At 64.8% G+C, this 17,153-nt stretch overlaps 1 protein-coding gene across 23 annotated transcripts in view; it reads left to right on the top strand.

Moving 5' to 3' along the window:
* LOC144283409 (maestro heat-like repeat family member 5) overlaps positions 1 to 17,153 on the top strand; it is a 26,870-nt gene extending 9,717 nt beyond the window's left edge. For 4 of the 23 annotated variants that reach the window (XM_077847472.1, XM_077847470.1, XM_077847477.1 and 1 more), the window contains 18 exons: positions 2,467 to 2,562; positions 3,055 to 3,159; positions 3,503 to 3,638; positions 3,711 to 3,805; positions 4,903 to 5,052; positions 5,713 to 5,867; positions 6,846 to 6,990; positions 7,301 to 7,485; positions 7,812 to 7,949; positions 8,147 to 8,258; positions 8,457 to 8,600; positions 9,051 to 9,227; positions 10,008 to 10,163; positions 11,397 to 11,519; positions 11,697 to 11,769; positions 13,009 to 13,111; positions 13,320 to 13,394; positions 13,654 to 13,822. In XM_077847472.1, coding sequence (XP_077703598.1) covers positions 2,467 to 2,562; positions 3,055 to 3,159; positions 3,503 to 3,638; positions 3,711 to 3,805; positions 4,903 to 5,052; positions 5,713 to 5,867; positions 6,846 to 6,990; positions 7,301 to 7,485; positions 7,812 to 7,949; positions 8,147 to 8,258; positions 8,457 to 8,600; positions 9,051 to 9,227; positions 10,008 to 10,163; positions 11,397 to 11,519; positions 11,697 to 11,769; positions 13,009 to 13,111; positions 13,320 to 13,394; positions 13,654 to 13,729 — 2,244 coding nt within the window. In that variant the 3' untranslated portion in view covers positions 13,730 to 13,822. Of the gene's footprint in view, positions 1 to 2,466; positions 2,563 to 3,054; positions 3,160 to 3,502; positions 3,639 to 3,710; positions 3,806 to 4,902; positions 5,053 to 5,712; positions 5,868 to 6,845; positions 6,991 to 7,300; positions 7,486 to 7,811; positions 7,950 to 8,146; positions 8,259 to 8,456; positions 8,601 to 9,050; positions 9,280 to 10,007; positions 11,520 to 11,696; positions 11,770 to 13,008; positions 13,112 to 13,319; positions 13,395 to 13,653; positions 13,823 to 15,699 lie in introns of those variants that run through there. The other 19 variants (XR_013351974.1, XM_077847475.1, XM_077847481.1 and 16 more) reach the window with 19 other exon arrangements.

Genomic DNA, 17,153 nt, shown 5'->3' with positions numbered 1-17,153 from the left:
TCACTGGACAAGGGGCGTCGTGATGCTCCCAGGCTGGGCTACTACGATACATACAGCCGCCGTGCATGTCTGTGTGCGGGTCCCTGTACTGACTGTGTTTTGATTTGGGGGGGAAATACCCAGGACTGGGTCGTCCGGGTCACAAGGCAGGCGCATGTTTAACCTGCCAAACCGCCGTCCAAACCAAGCTGGCCGCGCCGGTCGTATCGCCACCCGCTCGGCTGAGAGAGCCCCAGGTCGCTGGACGCCCTGGTCGCCCCGCAGTGTAGCGGCTCTTAGAGTCTGGCCACTCCAGTGGGTGCGTGGTGGTGTCTGGTGGCGGCTTAAAATGTCCTTTCTCGGGACGCCTGGGGGGCTCAGCGGTTGAGCACCTGCCCCGGGCCCAGGGCGGGATCTGCGGTCTCAGGATCGAGTCCCGCATCAGGCCCCCTGCCTGGAGCCTGTTTTTTCCTCTGCTTAGTAGTCTCTGCCTCTCTCTGTGTGTCTTTCATGAATAAATAAATAAAATCTTTAAAAAAAAAAGGTCCTTTCTCGGCTGAGATGTGGAACATCTTTGCACGTGCTTTTCACCATCTGTACATCCTCCCTGGGGAGGCGTCTGTTCAAACCTTGTTCCTAAACCGCATCACTCGTTTGGTTGAGTTTCTAGAACCCAACCACCCCCCATCCCCACCCCCACCCCCGCACAGTGATTTGAAACTACCTGCTTCCAATCAGTGGCTTAGGTTCCTATTGTCTTTATGAAGAAATAGCCTTTCCTGAGGAGGGGACGTTGGGGATCTCGAGGAAGTTCAATTTATCTATTTCTTTCTCATGGATCGTGTTTTTGGTGTCGAATCAAGGCGTTGTCTCCTTAAACCAAGGACACAAAGATTTGTCTCGTAGGTTTTACCCTTCAGTCCGTGACCTGTTCTGAGCTCCTAGGTGCTGAATGAAATGGACCAAAGTTTAGCTTCTTGCATGTGGACGCCGGGCTGTCCCAGGACCACCTTACAGGTGGTCCCAGCTTACAGGTCGCGAAGACCATCCCTTCTCTCCTGGGTCATCTTTGCACCTCTGGAAATTACTGGTCGTGTATCTGCTTCCGTTTCCGGCCTCTTTATTCTTTCCCGTGGGCCTATTGACATGTTTCTTGGTGTTTTTGTTTGTTTTTAATTTTTTTATTCATGAGAGACAGAGAGAGAGAGAGAGAGAGGCAGAGACACAGGCAGAGGGAGAAGCAGGCTCCATGCAGGGAGCCCGACGCAGGACTCGGGGTCACGACCTGAGCCAAAGGCAGATGGAGCCACCCAGGGATCCCTGTTTTTTCGTTTTGTGAGATGTATTCATTTATTTGAGAGAGAGAAAGAGTGCAGGAGGCAGGAGCAGCGGGAGAGAGAGTCTTGCTGTTGTAGGTTCTGTGCATTTCCACGTGAATGTCCGAACCAGCCAGTCACCCTCTGTTAAGCAGCACACTGGGATTTTGATTGGGGTCACACTGAATCTATGGGTCGATTTGGGGGAAACCGACATTCTGACATCATTGTGTCGCGTCATCCAGGAGCTCGCCGCACCGTTCGTCTCAGTGAGGTTCTCCGGGCCCCTCACAGGGCTCCCCCGCCGTCTGCGTACAGCGTAGGCACGTCTTTGGTCAAATTCTTCCCTACATGTTTTGTATTTTTTCTGATATTGCCAATAATGTTTAAAATTTTAGTTTCCGCCTGTCCGTTGCTAGCATACAGGAACACAGTTGACTTCCGTTGCGTGGATCTAGTACCTTCCCGAAACTTCGCTGAGCCTCTTAGTAGCTTTTTGGAGCCTTGTGTAGAGGCCCCAGGGTCTTAGACGTGACCTTAGTGAATCGTCTCCTTCCTTCTCCTCCGTGGGCAAAGCCGCTCTGTCTCCCCCAGCACCCAGCAGCGGGAGCTGACGACGCCCTTGGGCTGGTCCGGGGGGACGCACCCACCTTCACCGTCAGGAGGTCGGTCGCTGTGCTTGTCGTGGGTCCTTCCACCCTCCTGGTCAGGTTGAGAAAGTTCTCTTCCGTTTCCGGTTTGCTGAGCATGTTGATGAGGATGGATGTCGGACCTTGTCAAACGCTTTTGCTATGCACGGAGATGATCACGTCTGACCAGTGGTTTCACGGTCACTCAGTTCAAAGTGCTTTCTGGCTTCAGTTTCCGAGCTGGGAGGAACACCTAGGGGTGCGGCCCGAGGAGCCCAGGGTGGGGCAGTGTGCCCGCGGGAGCATCCAGAGCTCGGTCGGATCGTGAGGCTCCCGCCCCCCTGGGCTCGTGGGGACAGACCCGACGTCTGGGCCTGGCAGCATGAGGGTGCGGTCTGGGTGAGGACTGGGCCCTGCAGGGAGGAGTGGCCGAGCCCTCGCGGGGGACGGTTCCCCGGGCCCCTCGGGAGACGTGGACCATGTGCCGAGGCACCGCAGGCCAACCTGGTGGCATGACGCCAGGCCACTGTCTGTCCCGTCAGGTGCTGTACCAGAAGTCCATGCAGGCGCTAGATCTGCTCCTCCAGACCTTCATCTCTGAGAACAAGAGCATGGATGAGATGTGCTTCCTCTTGCAGGTGAGGGTTGGGGTGCCACGGGGTGCAGAATGGCCTCCCTGCGCCCCTTGACCCTGGCCTTGGACTCCCCTCAGGGTGGGCCCCACGTGTCCAGGGGTGGCAAGAGGGCAGCTTTGCCCCCACCGCCGACCCAGGTGCTCTGGGGGTGTCATCTCTTACAAAGGCAGCAGTGGGGGTGTCAGAAACGCTAAAGCGGCCCGCGGACCTCAGCTTCTGGCACCCCGAGGGCAGGGAGGAACAGACTCAGGGGGTCTGCGGGCTCTTCTTGCCGTCAAGCATCCTGGCTTCCCTCTGCTGGCTTCCACGGCTGCTGCGGCAAAGCCAGGGCGACCCGGGTCACTGAGGAGGCCTCACCCATGGTCCCAGACCGGGCCTCACCCGGGCCTCACCCTACCATCACTCACACCCAAGGGCCGCGTCCCAGGCTGCGTCTGAGCGGCGGGGATGGGTCCACGGGGCTGACGGGGCCTGGGCCTCCTCTCCCCGTCGCAGCACACGGAGCCCTGGCTGAAGTCGGACAAGAGCCACGAGTGCAAGCGGGTGGTGCAGACCATCTTCCTGCTTCTCAAGTACGTGGTGGACTACGTGAAACTCACTGTGAGTGGCCCCACGGCACCCCGGGGGGCAGGCGGGCCTGGGTGAGGACAGGAGCACAGAGCCGGCAGGGTGCCCCTGCCTCTGGGCCGCTGGGCCCCGTGCTGGGGGACAGGACGAGGGCCCTGGGGTGCCCCCGCTCCCGGGACGGAGGCCACCTTCAGTAGGGCGGGTGGTTGGGGAGATGGCGATGGTGAGGCCGCCGGGGAGCAGAGCCGCGAAGGGAGATGGGGACGGAGACCGGGTGGCAGGGTGTGGCTGAGGGTGAGCGCAGGCCGGGGCACAGGCCGGCGGGCAGCAGGGGCATGTGCAAGCACAGGCTTCCACCGCTGCCCGCCCGCCGCAGGACGAGGCCACCCCCTCCATGCTGGGCCACCAGATCGGCCTGCTGATGCTGCTGTGGCGGGACAGGGACCCGGTCACCCAGAGCCACTCTCGCCAATGCATCTACCTCCTCCTGCAGCTTCTGATCCAGCAGAAGGGTGAGCCAGGAGCCTCTCCTAGGGACGGGCAGCTGGGGGCTTGGGGCTTCTGACCTGGTGACCCCTCGGCAGGGAGCATGGGGCAGTTCATGCATTTGAATAAAATGAAGAACTTTGAAGCAAAGGCCCTCCGACGGTCAGAAATGAAGTTCTACAACCTGGTGAAGGTGGGCGCTCAGGGCCGAGCGGGGAGGGGCACATGGGAGACCAGGCTGCCAGCTGCTGCCAGAGGGCAGCCCGTCTGGCCCCCCATCGGCCAGCCCATCCTACAGCAGGCGCAGGGGAGCCGTCAGGTGGGGCCGGGGCACGGACGCTCCTTTCGGGGACTGTGCCCTGCTGCTCTGCCCCGTAAGGCCTGGGCCTGCACCCTTCCACCCATGACCAGAAGGCCAGAGTCTAAGGCTCTCATCCATGTCTCCCCCTTGGCAACCCCCCCACCCTGTGGCCTCTCCCCTGTGGCTCCTCACGGGGGTGACAAGCAGGCCTGCGGGACCGTCCCACGCTTACCACTTCTGCTCAGTCCCGTGCTTTCCCAGCGGGCCCTGCCCTCAAGGTGGACTCAGAGTCCAGGGTTTGGGTTCGAGTCTCAGCCCCGCCTGGAATAACGGGGTGGCTGCTCAACCCTTCCACACTTTGGTTGCCCTGCTGTTCCCAGTGAGAGTCACTGGGCCTGACCCCTAGCCCACCCGGGCCTGCCGGGACAGGTGCAGCAATACCTCACGACCTCTGTGCAGACGAACGTCCCCGGGGAGCCGCACCCAGGGACCTGGGGGCTCAGAAGCCCACTGTCCTGGTGGGTCCCCAGGAATAGAGCCCGAGACAGGAGTTCCAGGGCAGTTATGAGGACGAAGCTCTGTGCCTGGAAGAGGGAGTGAGGGGAGCCGGGCAGGGCAGGGAAGAGCCTGGGGCAGGGGGCGGGTCTCAGCCTGACCACAGGGGTGTGGAAGCACGAAGCGCACCCCTTCCTCGAGCAGGGGCTGGACCCTTGTACCCGCGTCATCACTGGCCCCTGGACAAAACTGCTGACTTCCCCCATCCCCAGGGCAATCTCCAGAGCAGGGCAGCTGGCAGCCTTTAGCCAAGGCAGCTGGGGGGGGGGGGCCCTCAGGGGTCCCTGCAAGTCTGTGCGCCTGGCATCCGTTCGACCTCTGGGTAAGAGCAGTGCCCCTGCCGCACCCCCGTCCTGGGCCCAACACTGCGGAGCCTGGGCAGCTGCAGAGCAGGGAAGGTGCCCCTCGGGCCCTCACCTGACCCCTCGGCACAGGCCTTGGACAGGAGCCTGACGCCGGCCCAGCACACACAGCTCATCCTCACCCTCCTGGGAGGGCTCTGCAGCCACGACCACCTGCAGTGTGACCTGGCCTCGCAGCTGCTTCTCATGATCTTCCAGAACCAAAGCATCAAGGTGGAGCAGGTGGGCAGCGGGCTGGCGGCGCGGTGAGGGGGCCCGTGTGCGCGCGGTTGCTCCTGTGTGTATGTGCGCCCGTGGCCCATGCAGACGGCACCCCGAGCCACGGAGGCGGTGGGGCCCCAGGGCGCCCCCAGCCCTCGACAGTGCACAGCCCTGCTCCTGCGCCTGAACCCCGCAGCCCCACTGTCGGGGGGCGGAGCCCCGGTGATGCCCCAGGGCCCTGCCAGGGGTGATCACGGCCACCCAGCTTGCTCCTTCAGCCTCACTCAGCCCCGTTCAGTGGGGGAGCCGATTCCGGCCCCGCCCAGCCCCCTGGGGATCTAATCGCGGGACCTGGCTTGGCTCACCTGGTCCACAGCCCACGCACACACTGCTGTCTCTCAGGGGCCGCCAGGCCCATCAACCCTCCTCGGGGCTACTTTTCATTTCCACTGGGACAAGGGGGTTGTGAGGCTGTGGCAGCGGCAGGCAGCACTAGCCATGAGCCGCTCCCACCTGCTGCCCCATCGGGTCCGGCAGTGTCCAGATGCCATGTCGTGGGGTGGGGATCACCGGCTCGAGAGACTCTTCGTGGGGGAGGCAGACTCCAGCCCCAGCAGGGGACAGAGCGGGAGCTGGGGTGCAGCTCCAAGGCCCTCTCCTGGCCTGCACTCCCATGGGCAGGTGGCCGAGATCCTGCAGGGCCTGTTCCAGGAGCTGCCCTCTATCGTCTTCAAGAACATCCTGCAGACCATGATGAAGGCTGTGACCGTGCTGGGGACTCAGCACACCCAGGAGACAGTCGAGGTGATGCTGTCCTTGTGCCACCCCTCTGAGAGGTAGGTCAACTGCACCACACCCCCGAGGTGGACACCTGTGCCTGGTCTGCGGTCTGCCCTCCCAGGCCACACACTGTCCCTGGGCAGGCAGCGGCGTGCACGAGACTGGCTCAACTCTCCTCTCCTTCCCAGACTCCAGGACCCAGGCCAGGCCGGGGGCGCGGGGGTGGTCCCCGGAGCTGTTCCAGGCTGAGGGGTTAGGGCGGAGGCTTCAGCAGTCCCAGGAAGGGGGCTTTCAGCATGGACGGGTTCCTCAGGCTCAGAGACCCTTAGAGGCCAAACAGTAGAGGGGCTGGAGGTCAGCTGGGTGACCTGAAATCCTAACTGGCCCCCAACAGCCCCCTCCAGCTGGCCCGGGCCCACACACGGCCCCTCAGGACATCAGATGAGGCCCAGTAGCCTGAGGCTGGAGCTCGTGACACACACGGACTGGCCCCGGGCTGCTGAGGACAAGTCACAGTTTAAGCACTCTGAAGTCTGAGAGGTGCTGGGGGACCAGCGTGCCCCCGGGAGCATCTTGGGGCACACTGGCCCGTGACAGGGAGCAGAGTTCCCAGGGGTGCAGGTCCATGAGCCCCTCCTTCCCCAGGGAGACACACCCAGTGAGGTTCCACTTTGCAGGGATCATCTGTTCATAGGCCGCCAGAGGGGTGAGCCCCATGTCCCCAGGAAGGAAGCAAGCTGGGGGGGGAACGAGGGTCACATGGCAGGGGATTGCGGCAAATTGGGAATAAGCACCAACATTAGGGGAAGCCAGCCTGTGCTCAGGGCTTCGAGCAGGAGGCTGAAGCTCAGTGCCATCGGACACAGCCTCCTGGACCCCCCGAGGAAGGGCAGGCTCCCTGCTCCCGTGGGGCCTGGGCATCTCCCCTTCCACATGCCTGGCAGGTCATCCTACTGCCCTGAGGGTTGCGTCCCACCAGTCCCCCACCCCGTGTGGCCAGCCAGCTGGTGGGCCTGGGCTCCCTGACTCCCCAGACAGGTGCTGCCCCTGTGGAAGGCCCTCGCCAGCAACAACCAGCTGGCCCGCAAGGTCCTCATGCTGCTCTACATGAAGCTAAAGCTGCGGCCCCCCAAGGAGCTCGTCAGGCTCAGCCAGCAGGCGGAGCTCATCTCCCTGCTGGTGAGCACCCTCCCCACCAAGGGCATTGTCATGGGGGCCCTGTGGGTGCCAGGGTAGTGCCAGGGTGACCTGGCAGGCAGAGGGTCCCAGCAGAAGCAGCCGAGGGCTCTGGATGCTGAGCCCCAGAGTGGGAGCCCCTGGGACTCTCCATGCCCCAGCCAGGCTTGGACAGCAGGGCCCTGGGCTCAGGGTGGGGGGTGGTGGAGGTCGGGGCGCCCTGTGGTTGCTGCTTCCAGCTCCTCTGCTCACTGGGGTCAGCCCCCGAGGGAGGCACCTGCCCCTCTGAGTCTGGCCCCGTTGCCCGCTGCAGGCCCTGGGTACCATTTATGAGCTCCTGTACACACGAGAGTACAAGGCCACGGTGCGCTGGGCCTTCGCGGGCATCCTGGTGGGCCTGCTCACACAGCTCCACTACCTGTTCGAGCTGGACGTGGTGGAGGGCATCTCGGACTACCAGGAGGACAGCCTGGAAGTGAAGCCTCTCAGCCCCTGCAGGTAGACTTCTGACCGGGCCTCGGGACTCTGCCCCCACGCCCCATAGGACCCCAAGCCATGCCCTGTCCTGGGTTCCTTCCACACACCCCTGGGACCCCCTGCTGGGGACCCGGACAGGAAGGAACTCCGGCCCCACCCGGACGCGTGTGGTTCACAGCGGGGAGCAGGGGCCCAGCAGCCCAAGGCCAGCAGGACCCGGAATCCCGGCACAGAGGGCGCTCAGCGGGCAGCAGCTCAGCCAGGCCCAGGCCCGAGAGTGGGCGCAGGGTAGGGGACCGGCCCTGAGCCCTGACTCACCTCCCCTAGACACCCCCATGTGTCCCCAGGACCTGCCTGGAGGCCCTCAAGGGTCTCTTCTGGACGACCAACTACTGGGAGGTGTTTGCCTATCTCCAGCTGCTGAGAGGCTGGGAGCTCTTCGAGCACCTGGAAACCTACACGGAGGGGGTGACCCTCTTGGCTCGGTGAGCACAGCCTGGAGGGGCCTGGCCCCAGACAGCATCCCCGAGGGGCCCCCACACCCCATAGTGGGCCCTGCACTCCAGACTCCCTCACCTGGGCCAGGTCCCTGAGCGAGCGAGGTCTGTGGGGGAGGGGGGCAGGGAGCTTGGGGGGAACTACTGGTCGAAGATGAAGGCCTCAGGCCCCTCCCGTCTGACAGGGCTATGGCCCACTACGACTGCGAGGTCAAGGCTGTCTTGGGGCAGGCCGTCATCTCCCTCAAGAGCTCCGAGGAACGGGACAACATCGTGGCCATCCTCGTCATCACCGAGGTCAGCCCCTCCTGGGCTCTGCCCTGGCCCTGCTCCTCACCACCGTCCTCTGGCCCTTGAGAAGGTCAGAGGCTGGGACTTCCACTCCTCCCTCCAGTAGTGCCCACTGCCTGGAGGTGCTCCCGTCGTCTAACCCGCTACCTCGTGCTGGGCCATGGGCCGGTTTCCCCCGCAGCTGACTGTGCCAACCCGACTCAGTTTCTCAACAGCCAAGAGCTCACGCAGTACATGTCCCGGAGAGCCATGGACAACTTCCTGAGCCTGGGCCTGAGCAGCCCCAACCAGCTGGTGCGCGCCATGAGCCTGAAGGGCCTCACCAGCATCCTGATGGACCCCAAGAAGGTGAGAGGAGGGGCTTCACGCTCCTGTGCCCGGAAGGCTTCAAGGAGGAGGCATGCGAGGAGAGCCTCCCGGCGGGTCCGGCTGGGAGGGGTGCACGGAGAAGGCAAGCCGGGCCAAGGCAGGAGAGGGTGGGCATGTGTGGGAAACCCTGCTGTTGTGCACAGGGCTGGAGGGGTCTGGGAAGGCTGGACTCTGGCCTCCTAGGTGGGCCCGTGCCTGCTCCAGCCGGCACATGGGGGACTCACACCTGGCTGGACAGGGACGTCCTTGGTCTTGCCCTTCAGGCCTGTAAGGATGCGTCCATGCCCCACAGTGCAGGTGGAGGGAGGCGGGTTGGGCCCGGAGCTGGGGAGGTGAGGGGGTGGAGCAGGTGCGGAAGGCAGAGGGCGTCCCAGAGGGGGGAGCAGGGCGGGCAGGGAGTGGCTGCGGCTCCCCCCCGCCCCCCCGCAGGTGGTCCTGCTCCGCAATCAGCTGGCCGGGCTGCTGGACAGCTTCATGGGGCCCGAGCCCCAGAACCTCATGGGCCTGATGGAGATCCTGGGTGATATCCTGCACAGCCTGGGCACCCAGGGCATCGGCGCCACCAGCATCAGGATGGCCCAGCACCTGCTGTCACTGTTTGAGGATGTGAGGGCTGGGGCAGCTGCTCGGGAGCCTGGAGCCTGGCCTGTGGGATGGAAGTTTCTGGGAGGCCTCTGGGCTGCCTCACTGTGACCTTGCCCAAGCCATGTGCTCCCCCACATGGGGGGCTGGAGTTGGGAGTTGGGGGGTGGGGTGCCCTGGAAGAGGGAGTGAGGGAGGGTGGGGGAGCTGGGGCTGCAGGGCACTGAGGCAGGGGTGGGGGTCAGGGCGGGGCCACGTGGAGGTGTCTGGGGCCAGAGCATCAGGGAGGCCAGCACAGGGTGGGTGGTGCAGGGGGTGGGGTGCAGCCCGCAAGCTGACAGCCGGTTGGGAGGCCCCATCATGACCCCCAGCTCGAAGCCCTGAAGCCCAAGGGTCCCTGGCCCACCCAGATGGCAGAGCTAGAAAGTGGCAGGTCCGGCGCAGGGCCTGCGCCCCAGCCCCCAGCGGGTGTGCCTGGGAGTGGACAGGTGGCTGCCGTGGTCCGAGGCCCCGCAGAGAACCCACTGAGGAGGGAAGCGGGGACCCACCGAGTAGGAGGCCTGCAGCCACTGAAGGGGGTAACCTGAGGCGCAGGGACAAGCCCCACTGGTGAGACAGGCCGGAGTGTCAGTGCCAAGGTGTGGGGGGCCCCGGGCATCAAGGTCAGCGCGGCACGGGGCGCAGGGGTGCAGTCCACCGCCCCCGAGCTGCAGAGGGCGGGCATGAGGGGCCAGGGAGGAAGATGGGAGGGGGCGGGGGCACGGGGGCGCCGAGCTGGAGCGGCTGCGGGTCCCCCTCTCGCAGGAGCAGGCCCCGGTGCGCGGCGGAGCCATCTCCCTGTTCGGGGACGTGGTGCACAGCGGCGGCAAGAAGTACCGGCCGGCGCTGAAGAGGCAGGCCTTCCAGGCGCTGGTGCCCCTGCTCTTCCACCTGGTGGACTCCTGCCCCGCGGTGGTCATGGCGAGTGCCCTCGCCCGCCCTCCAGGCCCTGCCCCTCCGATCCTCGCCCTCAATCTCTAGTGACTCCCCCCAGCGTCCCCCCCAGGCCACCCTGTCCCGTTTCTTTCTCCCAGAGGGGCTCCTGGGCCCCTTGCCTCCTCTCTGCCCCTGCCCCAGACCCGTGGGACCGGGAGCCAGCCCGCTGGACCCTCTGCCAGGCGGCTGCCGAGTGCCTGCCTATGTGGCTGAAGGGAGGGATGAGTGGTGGGGTGCACGGGAGACCAGGAGAAGGCAGGGGTGTCGCCGGGTGGGAGGTGGACAGGTGCAGCTGGAAGTTCCGAGGAGAGGGTCAAGGTCAGCAGGGGAAGCTGCCTGGAGGAGGCTGGCCTACAAATAAAGGCTCAGAAGCTGGGATCTTAGGCTGAGCGGCCCGAGGCCAAGGACCCCCGGGTAGCGGAGGACGGTCACTCTGAGCCAGCGGGAACGAGCGCAGGAAGGTGCCCGGCATGTGATGAGGCCCAGTCTCCTGGGGACGGAGCCCCGAGCACCCGGCAGGTGGACTTAGGAGGAAGCTGAGGGCCCTGGGGAGAGGACCAGGTGGGCCAGTCCCTGCTCAGCTCAGCAACCGGGGAGGCCGCTTGGGAACAGGCCTGTCTGAGCGCAGGCCTTGGGGTGTGGCAGGGCTGGTCCCCCGAGGCCTCCCTCCTGGGCGGGGCCCCTGCGCCCTCCTGTGCCCTCCGTGGTCCAGATTCCTGCTCCTTGGAAGGACCCCAGTCAGATGGCCCAGGGCCGCCTAGGAACCCCATTGCCTTGGTCCCTGTGGGGACCCCACCTCCAGACAGTCACCTGCTGAGGGCCTGGGTGTTATGTGGGGAGACACCATTCTGCTCGTCATGGGGGCACAGACACTTCCTAAAGGCTGTGGCTCTGGGACGGGTGAGCGAGGGGCCAGTGGTCCTTCCTTGGGTGCCCGCCCCCCAGCCCTTGATAGAGTCCCTCAGGCCAGGAAGGAGGCTGGGGTGCCAGAGGGACCCCGAGCAGAACACCCACGGAGCTTATGGGGTAAGGGCACTGTTGTGGGGCACCCCTTCCTTCCTCCCACGGGGGCAGCTCCCCCTGGCCTGGCCACAGCAGAGTGGGGCCCTTGCAGGGCCCGGGACCCTCCGTGCAGAAGGCCACTCCCTGGGGTGTCCCTGGGGAGGCGCTGGTGATGGGGCGCGCTGAGCCCCGCCTCTCGCTGCGTGGCTCCCACAGAAGACGAAGCTGACCTTCCTGCGCTGTGCCATCCTGCTCAAGTGGGAGTTCCGCAAGGAGCTGTTCGGGAAGTTGGCGTGGGGCCATGGCCTCGGTGCCGAGAACGACATTTTCATCTACATGGTAAGGCGCCAGCGCCCTCCCGGGCCGGGGGGCCAGGACACCAGGGAGGTGGACAGGGGCCGTGCATGCTCAGGGGCCTCCGGGACCTGGCTTGGCCTGACACCCTCGAAAGGGCACCTGGGTGGGACGGGTTTGATGCTGGAGGCCCCGCGGGCGGCATCGGACTCTGTCCAGCAGGTGTGGACTGCAGGCCGGCTTGGTGGGGGCCCCCGCAGCCCCTGGAGCGAGGCACGGAGCTCACGGCCAGCAGGTGCACCACGTGGGAACCCCCCCCCCACCGCCTGGACCCAGGAGCCCTGCCTGGAGGCGGGGGGTGGGGTGGGGTGCGGCTCGGTTCTGTCCCCCGATGTCCGCCCTCGGGGACGTGTGTGCCACTGGCTGCCGGCAGGAGTGCCTGCCGTCGGCATCTTACTACTTCCTCAACTAGTCTTATTGTGACTAAGTTACACTCGTGGATTTACCCGTTTCCGTGTGCGTGTGCTTCTGTGTCCACCACAGACTTCTTGACCCGCGTGGGGCCCTTCCCCAGCGGCCTCGGCGACCTGGGGGCGGCCTGGGCGCTGGGGGAGGGTCGTGGACGCAGTCCCGCCGCCGCCGCCCCCCAGGGCCCTCCTTCGGCTCCTCCCCGCGGAGGCGTCCTGGGTTTGCAGAGATTTTCCCATCTTCACACCTTCCAGGAATTCTGGAATTTTGCCCAAAAGGAAGCAGTTGCTGTCTGGGGCTGGCAGGGCTCCAGGACGTCGTCGTGTCGGGGGGCCCATGGTCGGGGGGCACGGCCTGAGTTAGCGCCCCTCAGGGAGCCTGGCCTGGGCCGCACAGCAGGGCCCGGGGCTCCCTGTGGCGGGGTGGCCTGGGGCGGAGGCACGCGCAGTGCGTGAGCGCGGGGGCATCCTCATCCTCCGAGCAGCCAATGGCACAAAAGCCAGGGGAAGCAGGCCTGGCCGCTGAAACAAAGCGGGTTCTACCCCTGAAAAGGCTCCGTGGACGCAGCCACAGAAGGGTTGGCCCAGCAGCCGGCTGCGTGCGTCCCCCGCGCCACCTCCCTCGGGGGTTTGTCCTGGGATCCAGAGGCAGCCCCTGTCGGGGAGCAGCTCTCTCTCCCCTGCTGGGAAGGGCAGCCCCACCCCCGAAGGGGCCCCAGCCCTGGCGCAGAGGATCCCCGACCCCCTGCCTCGCCTGGGCTCTGCTGCCCGAGCCCCCTGCTGAAGCTGGGAGGGGGACGGTGACTTCTGGAGCTCTGGGAGGGCGCCCGGGCACACTGTTGGGGGAGTGACCGTGGGGAAGGTCCCAGGTGCCTTGACGCAGTCCCCCCCTCCCCCCCCCCCCCCCCCCCCCCCCCCCCGCCCCAAGGTGCGCTGGGGGAGGAGCTGGTGATGCAGAGCCAGGGACCCAGGCGGGGGTCATGGCCTTGGGACTGCGGGGCGGCGGGGCCTGGGGCAGAGCCAGCTCGCGAGGCCAGGAGCCTCGGGCCATCTCTTCCCCTCCCCAGGTGGAGAGCAACTTCGGCAGCTACCACCAGTTTCTCATGCAGGCATTGATTTACCTGGGCAGCCCCCACAAAAACCTGAAGCGGATGGCCATGAAGTTCATCGGTAGGTGCGGCCCGGGGCCGTGTACCCCCTCCCTGGCGCCCCTCGCTGCCGCGCCCTGGGGTCAGCCCGGAAGGGCCCGTGGTGCAGCCCCGGTCGCTGGGCGGACGCAGCTCTGCGCCCCCCCACCCGCTGATGGCCCCCTCGCGCCGGGCTGGCTCCCTCGGGGCCGCAGGGGCAGCCGTACCCACCGCCTCCCTCACTGATCCAGGGGGCATCCTGCAGGACTACTTTACCGACCTCTGCTTTTCCCTGAAGAGGGGCGACCTGAAAATCTTCAAGAAATGTGAGCCCCCGGGGACCAAGGACACGGGACCTCTTTGTCTCCCGTCTCTTAAGGCCCCTCAACTAGTCTGTCCCAAGGGCGGGGCATCGTCTTCTCCTGGGGACTCAGTTCCAGGTCAGGGCTGTGTCCCCCCCTCACCCCACACAGCTCCCGGGTCAGGCCTCTGTCCCCCCACCTGTACCCTCCTCAGCACCCGCAGCAGGCTGCCCCCCCTGCCCCCCCCGGGGCCCATCCGTCAGCCCCGGGCTCTCTGCTGCAGACTTGGAGGTCCTGAAGAAGGACTCAGACTCCGTGAGCCGCAGATTCTACCAGAACTTTCTGGAAGACATCACTGAACTGTCGAAGTTCGTGAGGCAGTGACACCCGGCCACCGGCGCCCGGCTCCGCGTACAGGCTGTGAGATTTCTCTATTAAACGTGACCAAGGTCGCCGTGGCCTCCCGGGCTGTGCCGCCGCCGCCGCTCTGTGGGCCTGTGGCCTTGCGGGCCCAGGCTCTCAGTCCTGGGGTCGTCGGCCGGGGGCACCTTGGCCGTGTGAGCCAGAACCCTGCCTGCTGGTGCTGAGCCCCCCCAGTGCTCCCCAAGACCCAGCCGCTAGTCTCCCCTCATGCCCCGCCCTGGTCCAGACCCCCAGCCTCTCCTCCTACTCCCCCGTGGCCCTGGGACCCTTGGGACCTGGCCTCCACCTTCCTGGGCTGGCCGGCCCGCTGCCTCCTCTCTCCCCCAGCACTCCCCCACTGGGCCTAACCCCCTCCCGCCCCAGCCCCCGGTGAGGGGGCCCTCCAGCTGCGTCCTGCGGCCCCCCTCGTCCCTGTGGCTCTTCTGGGGATGGCATCCGCGGCTGCTCAGAAAGTTCTGGGCATGGGGTAAGCACCTGGTGGATGTGAGTCAGACCAGTGAGTAAGCCGGTGCCTGGGACGCGGCTCTCAGCCTCCTGAGGCGCCGCGGGCCCCCATGGGGAGGAGTGCAGATGCACCCCGGCAGCTGTTCGGAGGCCTGAGAACCAGCCGGAGACTCCAGCCGGGAACTTGAGGGCAGCGTGGTGGGGAGGGGCAAGCCAGAGGCCAGCCTGGAGGAGGCCGCTGGTGCGCACCCAGGGGCCGGAAGGCACTGAGCTGGAGCCTGTGGCGGCCAGAGGTCTGCAGGGGACGTGAAGCCAGTGAGGTGTCGGGCAGGGCGGGGGGTGGGGTGGCGTCCCCCCGCGGCCCTCCCTGGAGGTTCTTCCTCAGACGACCGGGAACGGCCGAAGGTAAAGACCACGAGGAATGGCCCGGCCAATTTGGAAAAGAAGCAAACAGGGCTTTGGGGGAAATAGAGTTGCTACGTTAGAATCTCAGAGGCTCCGTGGGTGGCACCTCGGACGGGGGCACAGCTGCGCAGGGAATCACTAGGGACTCCCCAGGTTTGGGGGGAGCCGCACGTCCACACCGATGGGGGGCACTGCGCGCATCACCGTGCGCATCAAGCGGAGCCCTGGGGCTCTTCCCTAGGGTTAAGACGTGCCGTCAGTCGTGGCTGCCGGTGGAGGAGGAAAAATAAAAAATAAAAAATAAACATAGTAAAATAAGAGTGAGTGTTGGCTTAGGGACAGGTGGACAGAGCAGCAGAGGCCTGGGGGGCAGGGGGCAGGGGCGCGGGAAGGACGGCAGGACAAACGAGCAGAGGAAGGACGAGTGGTTTCTGTGGTCACGTTGGAAAAAACCGGTCTTGGCTGAGAGGAGCTCAGCTGGCTTGGCACCACCCCCCGCAGCGCCTCCGGGTGCACAGGGCAGGCGTCGGCCACCGTCCGGGCCCTCAAGACGGAATCTCTCGGGGACCTGAGACAAGGAAGGGCCCTGAAAACCGGCGTCGGGTGGGTGCACCACGAGGCGGGGATGGACGCGGTTGATGCCACCGACAGGGGCCTGCAAACACGAGACGCAGCTGAAGAGAGAGGCGGGCAGCGCCCCCCGGGGGGCTCATGTGGGGTGAAGGGCGCTGCCCACGGCGGAGCAGACGGTGGGGGTCAGGAGGCAGCAGCCACCCCACAGAGGAACGGGGCCCAAAGACCAGTGGGCATTCCCACAGCGGGGGGACGCCCGGAGCCAACAGGTGTGCGCAAGGGCGCAGACGTTCACTAGCCATGTGGGAAATGCACAGTAAACGAAACGGTGCTCCGCGCTCTGCCATTCTGGCGTGCAGAGGCCGGTGAGCAGGTTGATGCCTGGTGGTGGCAGAGAGATTGGGACGGGGGTAGACCTGCCCCTGTGCACACGTGAGACAGAGCCCAATAGCCTGGACAAAGATTTCCTTTCTTTTTTAAAAAGATTTATTCATGAGAGACACGGAGAGGCAGAGACGCAGGCAGAGGAAGGAGCAGGCTCCATGGAGGGAGCCCAGCGTGGGACTCGATCCTGGGACCCTGGGGTCACGCCATGGGCCCAAGGCAGATGCTCAACCGCTGAGCCCCCCAGGCGCCCCATGGGGCAAGGATTTTCAGACGGAGCCAATGTTAGGACCACAGCTCACAGAAGGTGGGACGGGCAGCACGGCCTGACGCCCTGCAAAGACAGGCCCCCCGCCAAGATTCTCCGCGGAGCGTCAGTAGGACCCAGTCTCACAGCCAGGTGTCCACGCGTCCAGGATGCAGGCCAGACTGGCTTGATCCTCGAAGGAACACGGATGTCCCGTGGGGTGAGGACACAGGGACGGGAGGATGCACACCCGTCTCAATCCTCAGACAGTGAGCCAACGCCTGTGACCTCGAGACGCGGTGCGATGGCGCAAAACCAGAACCTCTCAGTAGAGAAATCAGGGACAGAAAAGGGACAGAGTGTCGAGACAGTGAGGTGTTAGCGGAAAAGGGCACCGACAGGTCAGGAGAACAGAGCAGGGGGCCCAGACGCACCTGCCCGATCACAGCGGCCGATCTTCGGCGGGGGGGTGGGGGGAGCCCGTCCTCTCATGGGGAGGTGGCCAGACCCCCGGCCGCCCGCCTTCAAAGAGGAAAAGGGGAATCCAGGGGGGGCCTCAGCAGTCACAGGCGCCAATCCCAGTGGGTCCTCAAGCTGAAGGCAAAACGCAGAACTAGGAAACATCTGGAAGGTCACACAGGAGACAGTAGGTGGTGTTGGGGTGGTGGGGGTGGGGGGGACGGCGAGTTTGGAGGTTTAGCACCGAAGGCACAATCTTTAGGGTTGACTTCTCTCCGGTTAAGAAGCTGTGCTTTGCCAAATCTGGGGGCGCGGGAGAGAGGTGCAGGGGGAGAAGGCCCCGCAGGCCCCAGAGGACTGGGCCCTGCACCCCGGCAGCTGCAGAGCCAATGACGCCCTGGCCACCCCACCCCCCTTGTCGCGGTCGGGGCTCTGCAGGTACTCGCATGCGCTTGGCAAAACTCAACCCCAGCAGTATTTTTTAAATTGAAATAAGTCATGTGAAGAAAAATAAAAGAAAAATAACAGGGACACCTGGGTGGCTCAGTGGTTGAGCATCTGCCTTCGGCTCAAGGCATGACCCTGGGGTCCTGGGGTCGAGTCCCGCATCGGGCTCCCCGCAGGGAGCCTGTGTCTCAGCCTCTCTCCCTGTGTCTCTAGGAAATCAATAAAACCTTTAAAAAAATAACAGATCAGACACATAGCAACCCAGACGAATCTTTTTTTTTTTTTTCTAACGTGCTTAGAGGGGAAAATTAAAAACAGAATGAGGCTATATAATCTAATTTCAATACATTTAAAAAATCTCTACGCTTTGATAAGATGTTCACGTTAGAGGAAGCTCGTGA

This window comes from Canis aureus, chromosome 14, assembly GCF_053574225.1.
Source record: "Canis aureus isolate CA01 chromosome 14, VMU_Caureus_v.1.0, whole genome shotgun sequence".
Taxonomy (NCBI): Eukaryota; Metazoa; Chordata; class Mammalia; order Carnivora; family Canidae; genus Canis; species Canis aureus.
This window is presented reverse-complemented; position numbering and strand designations above follow the sequence as displayed.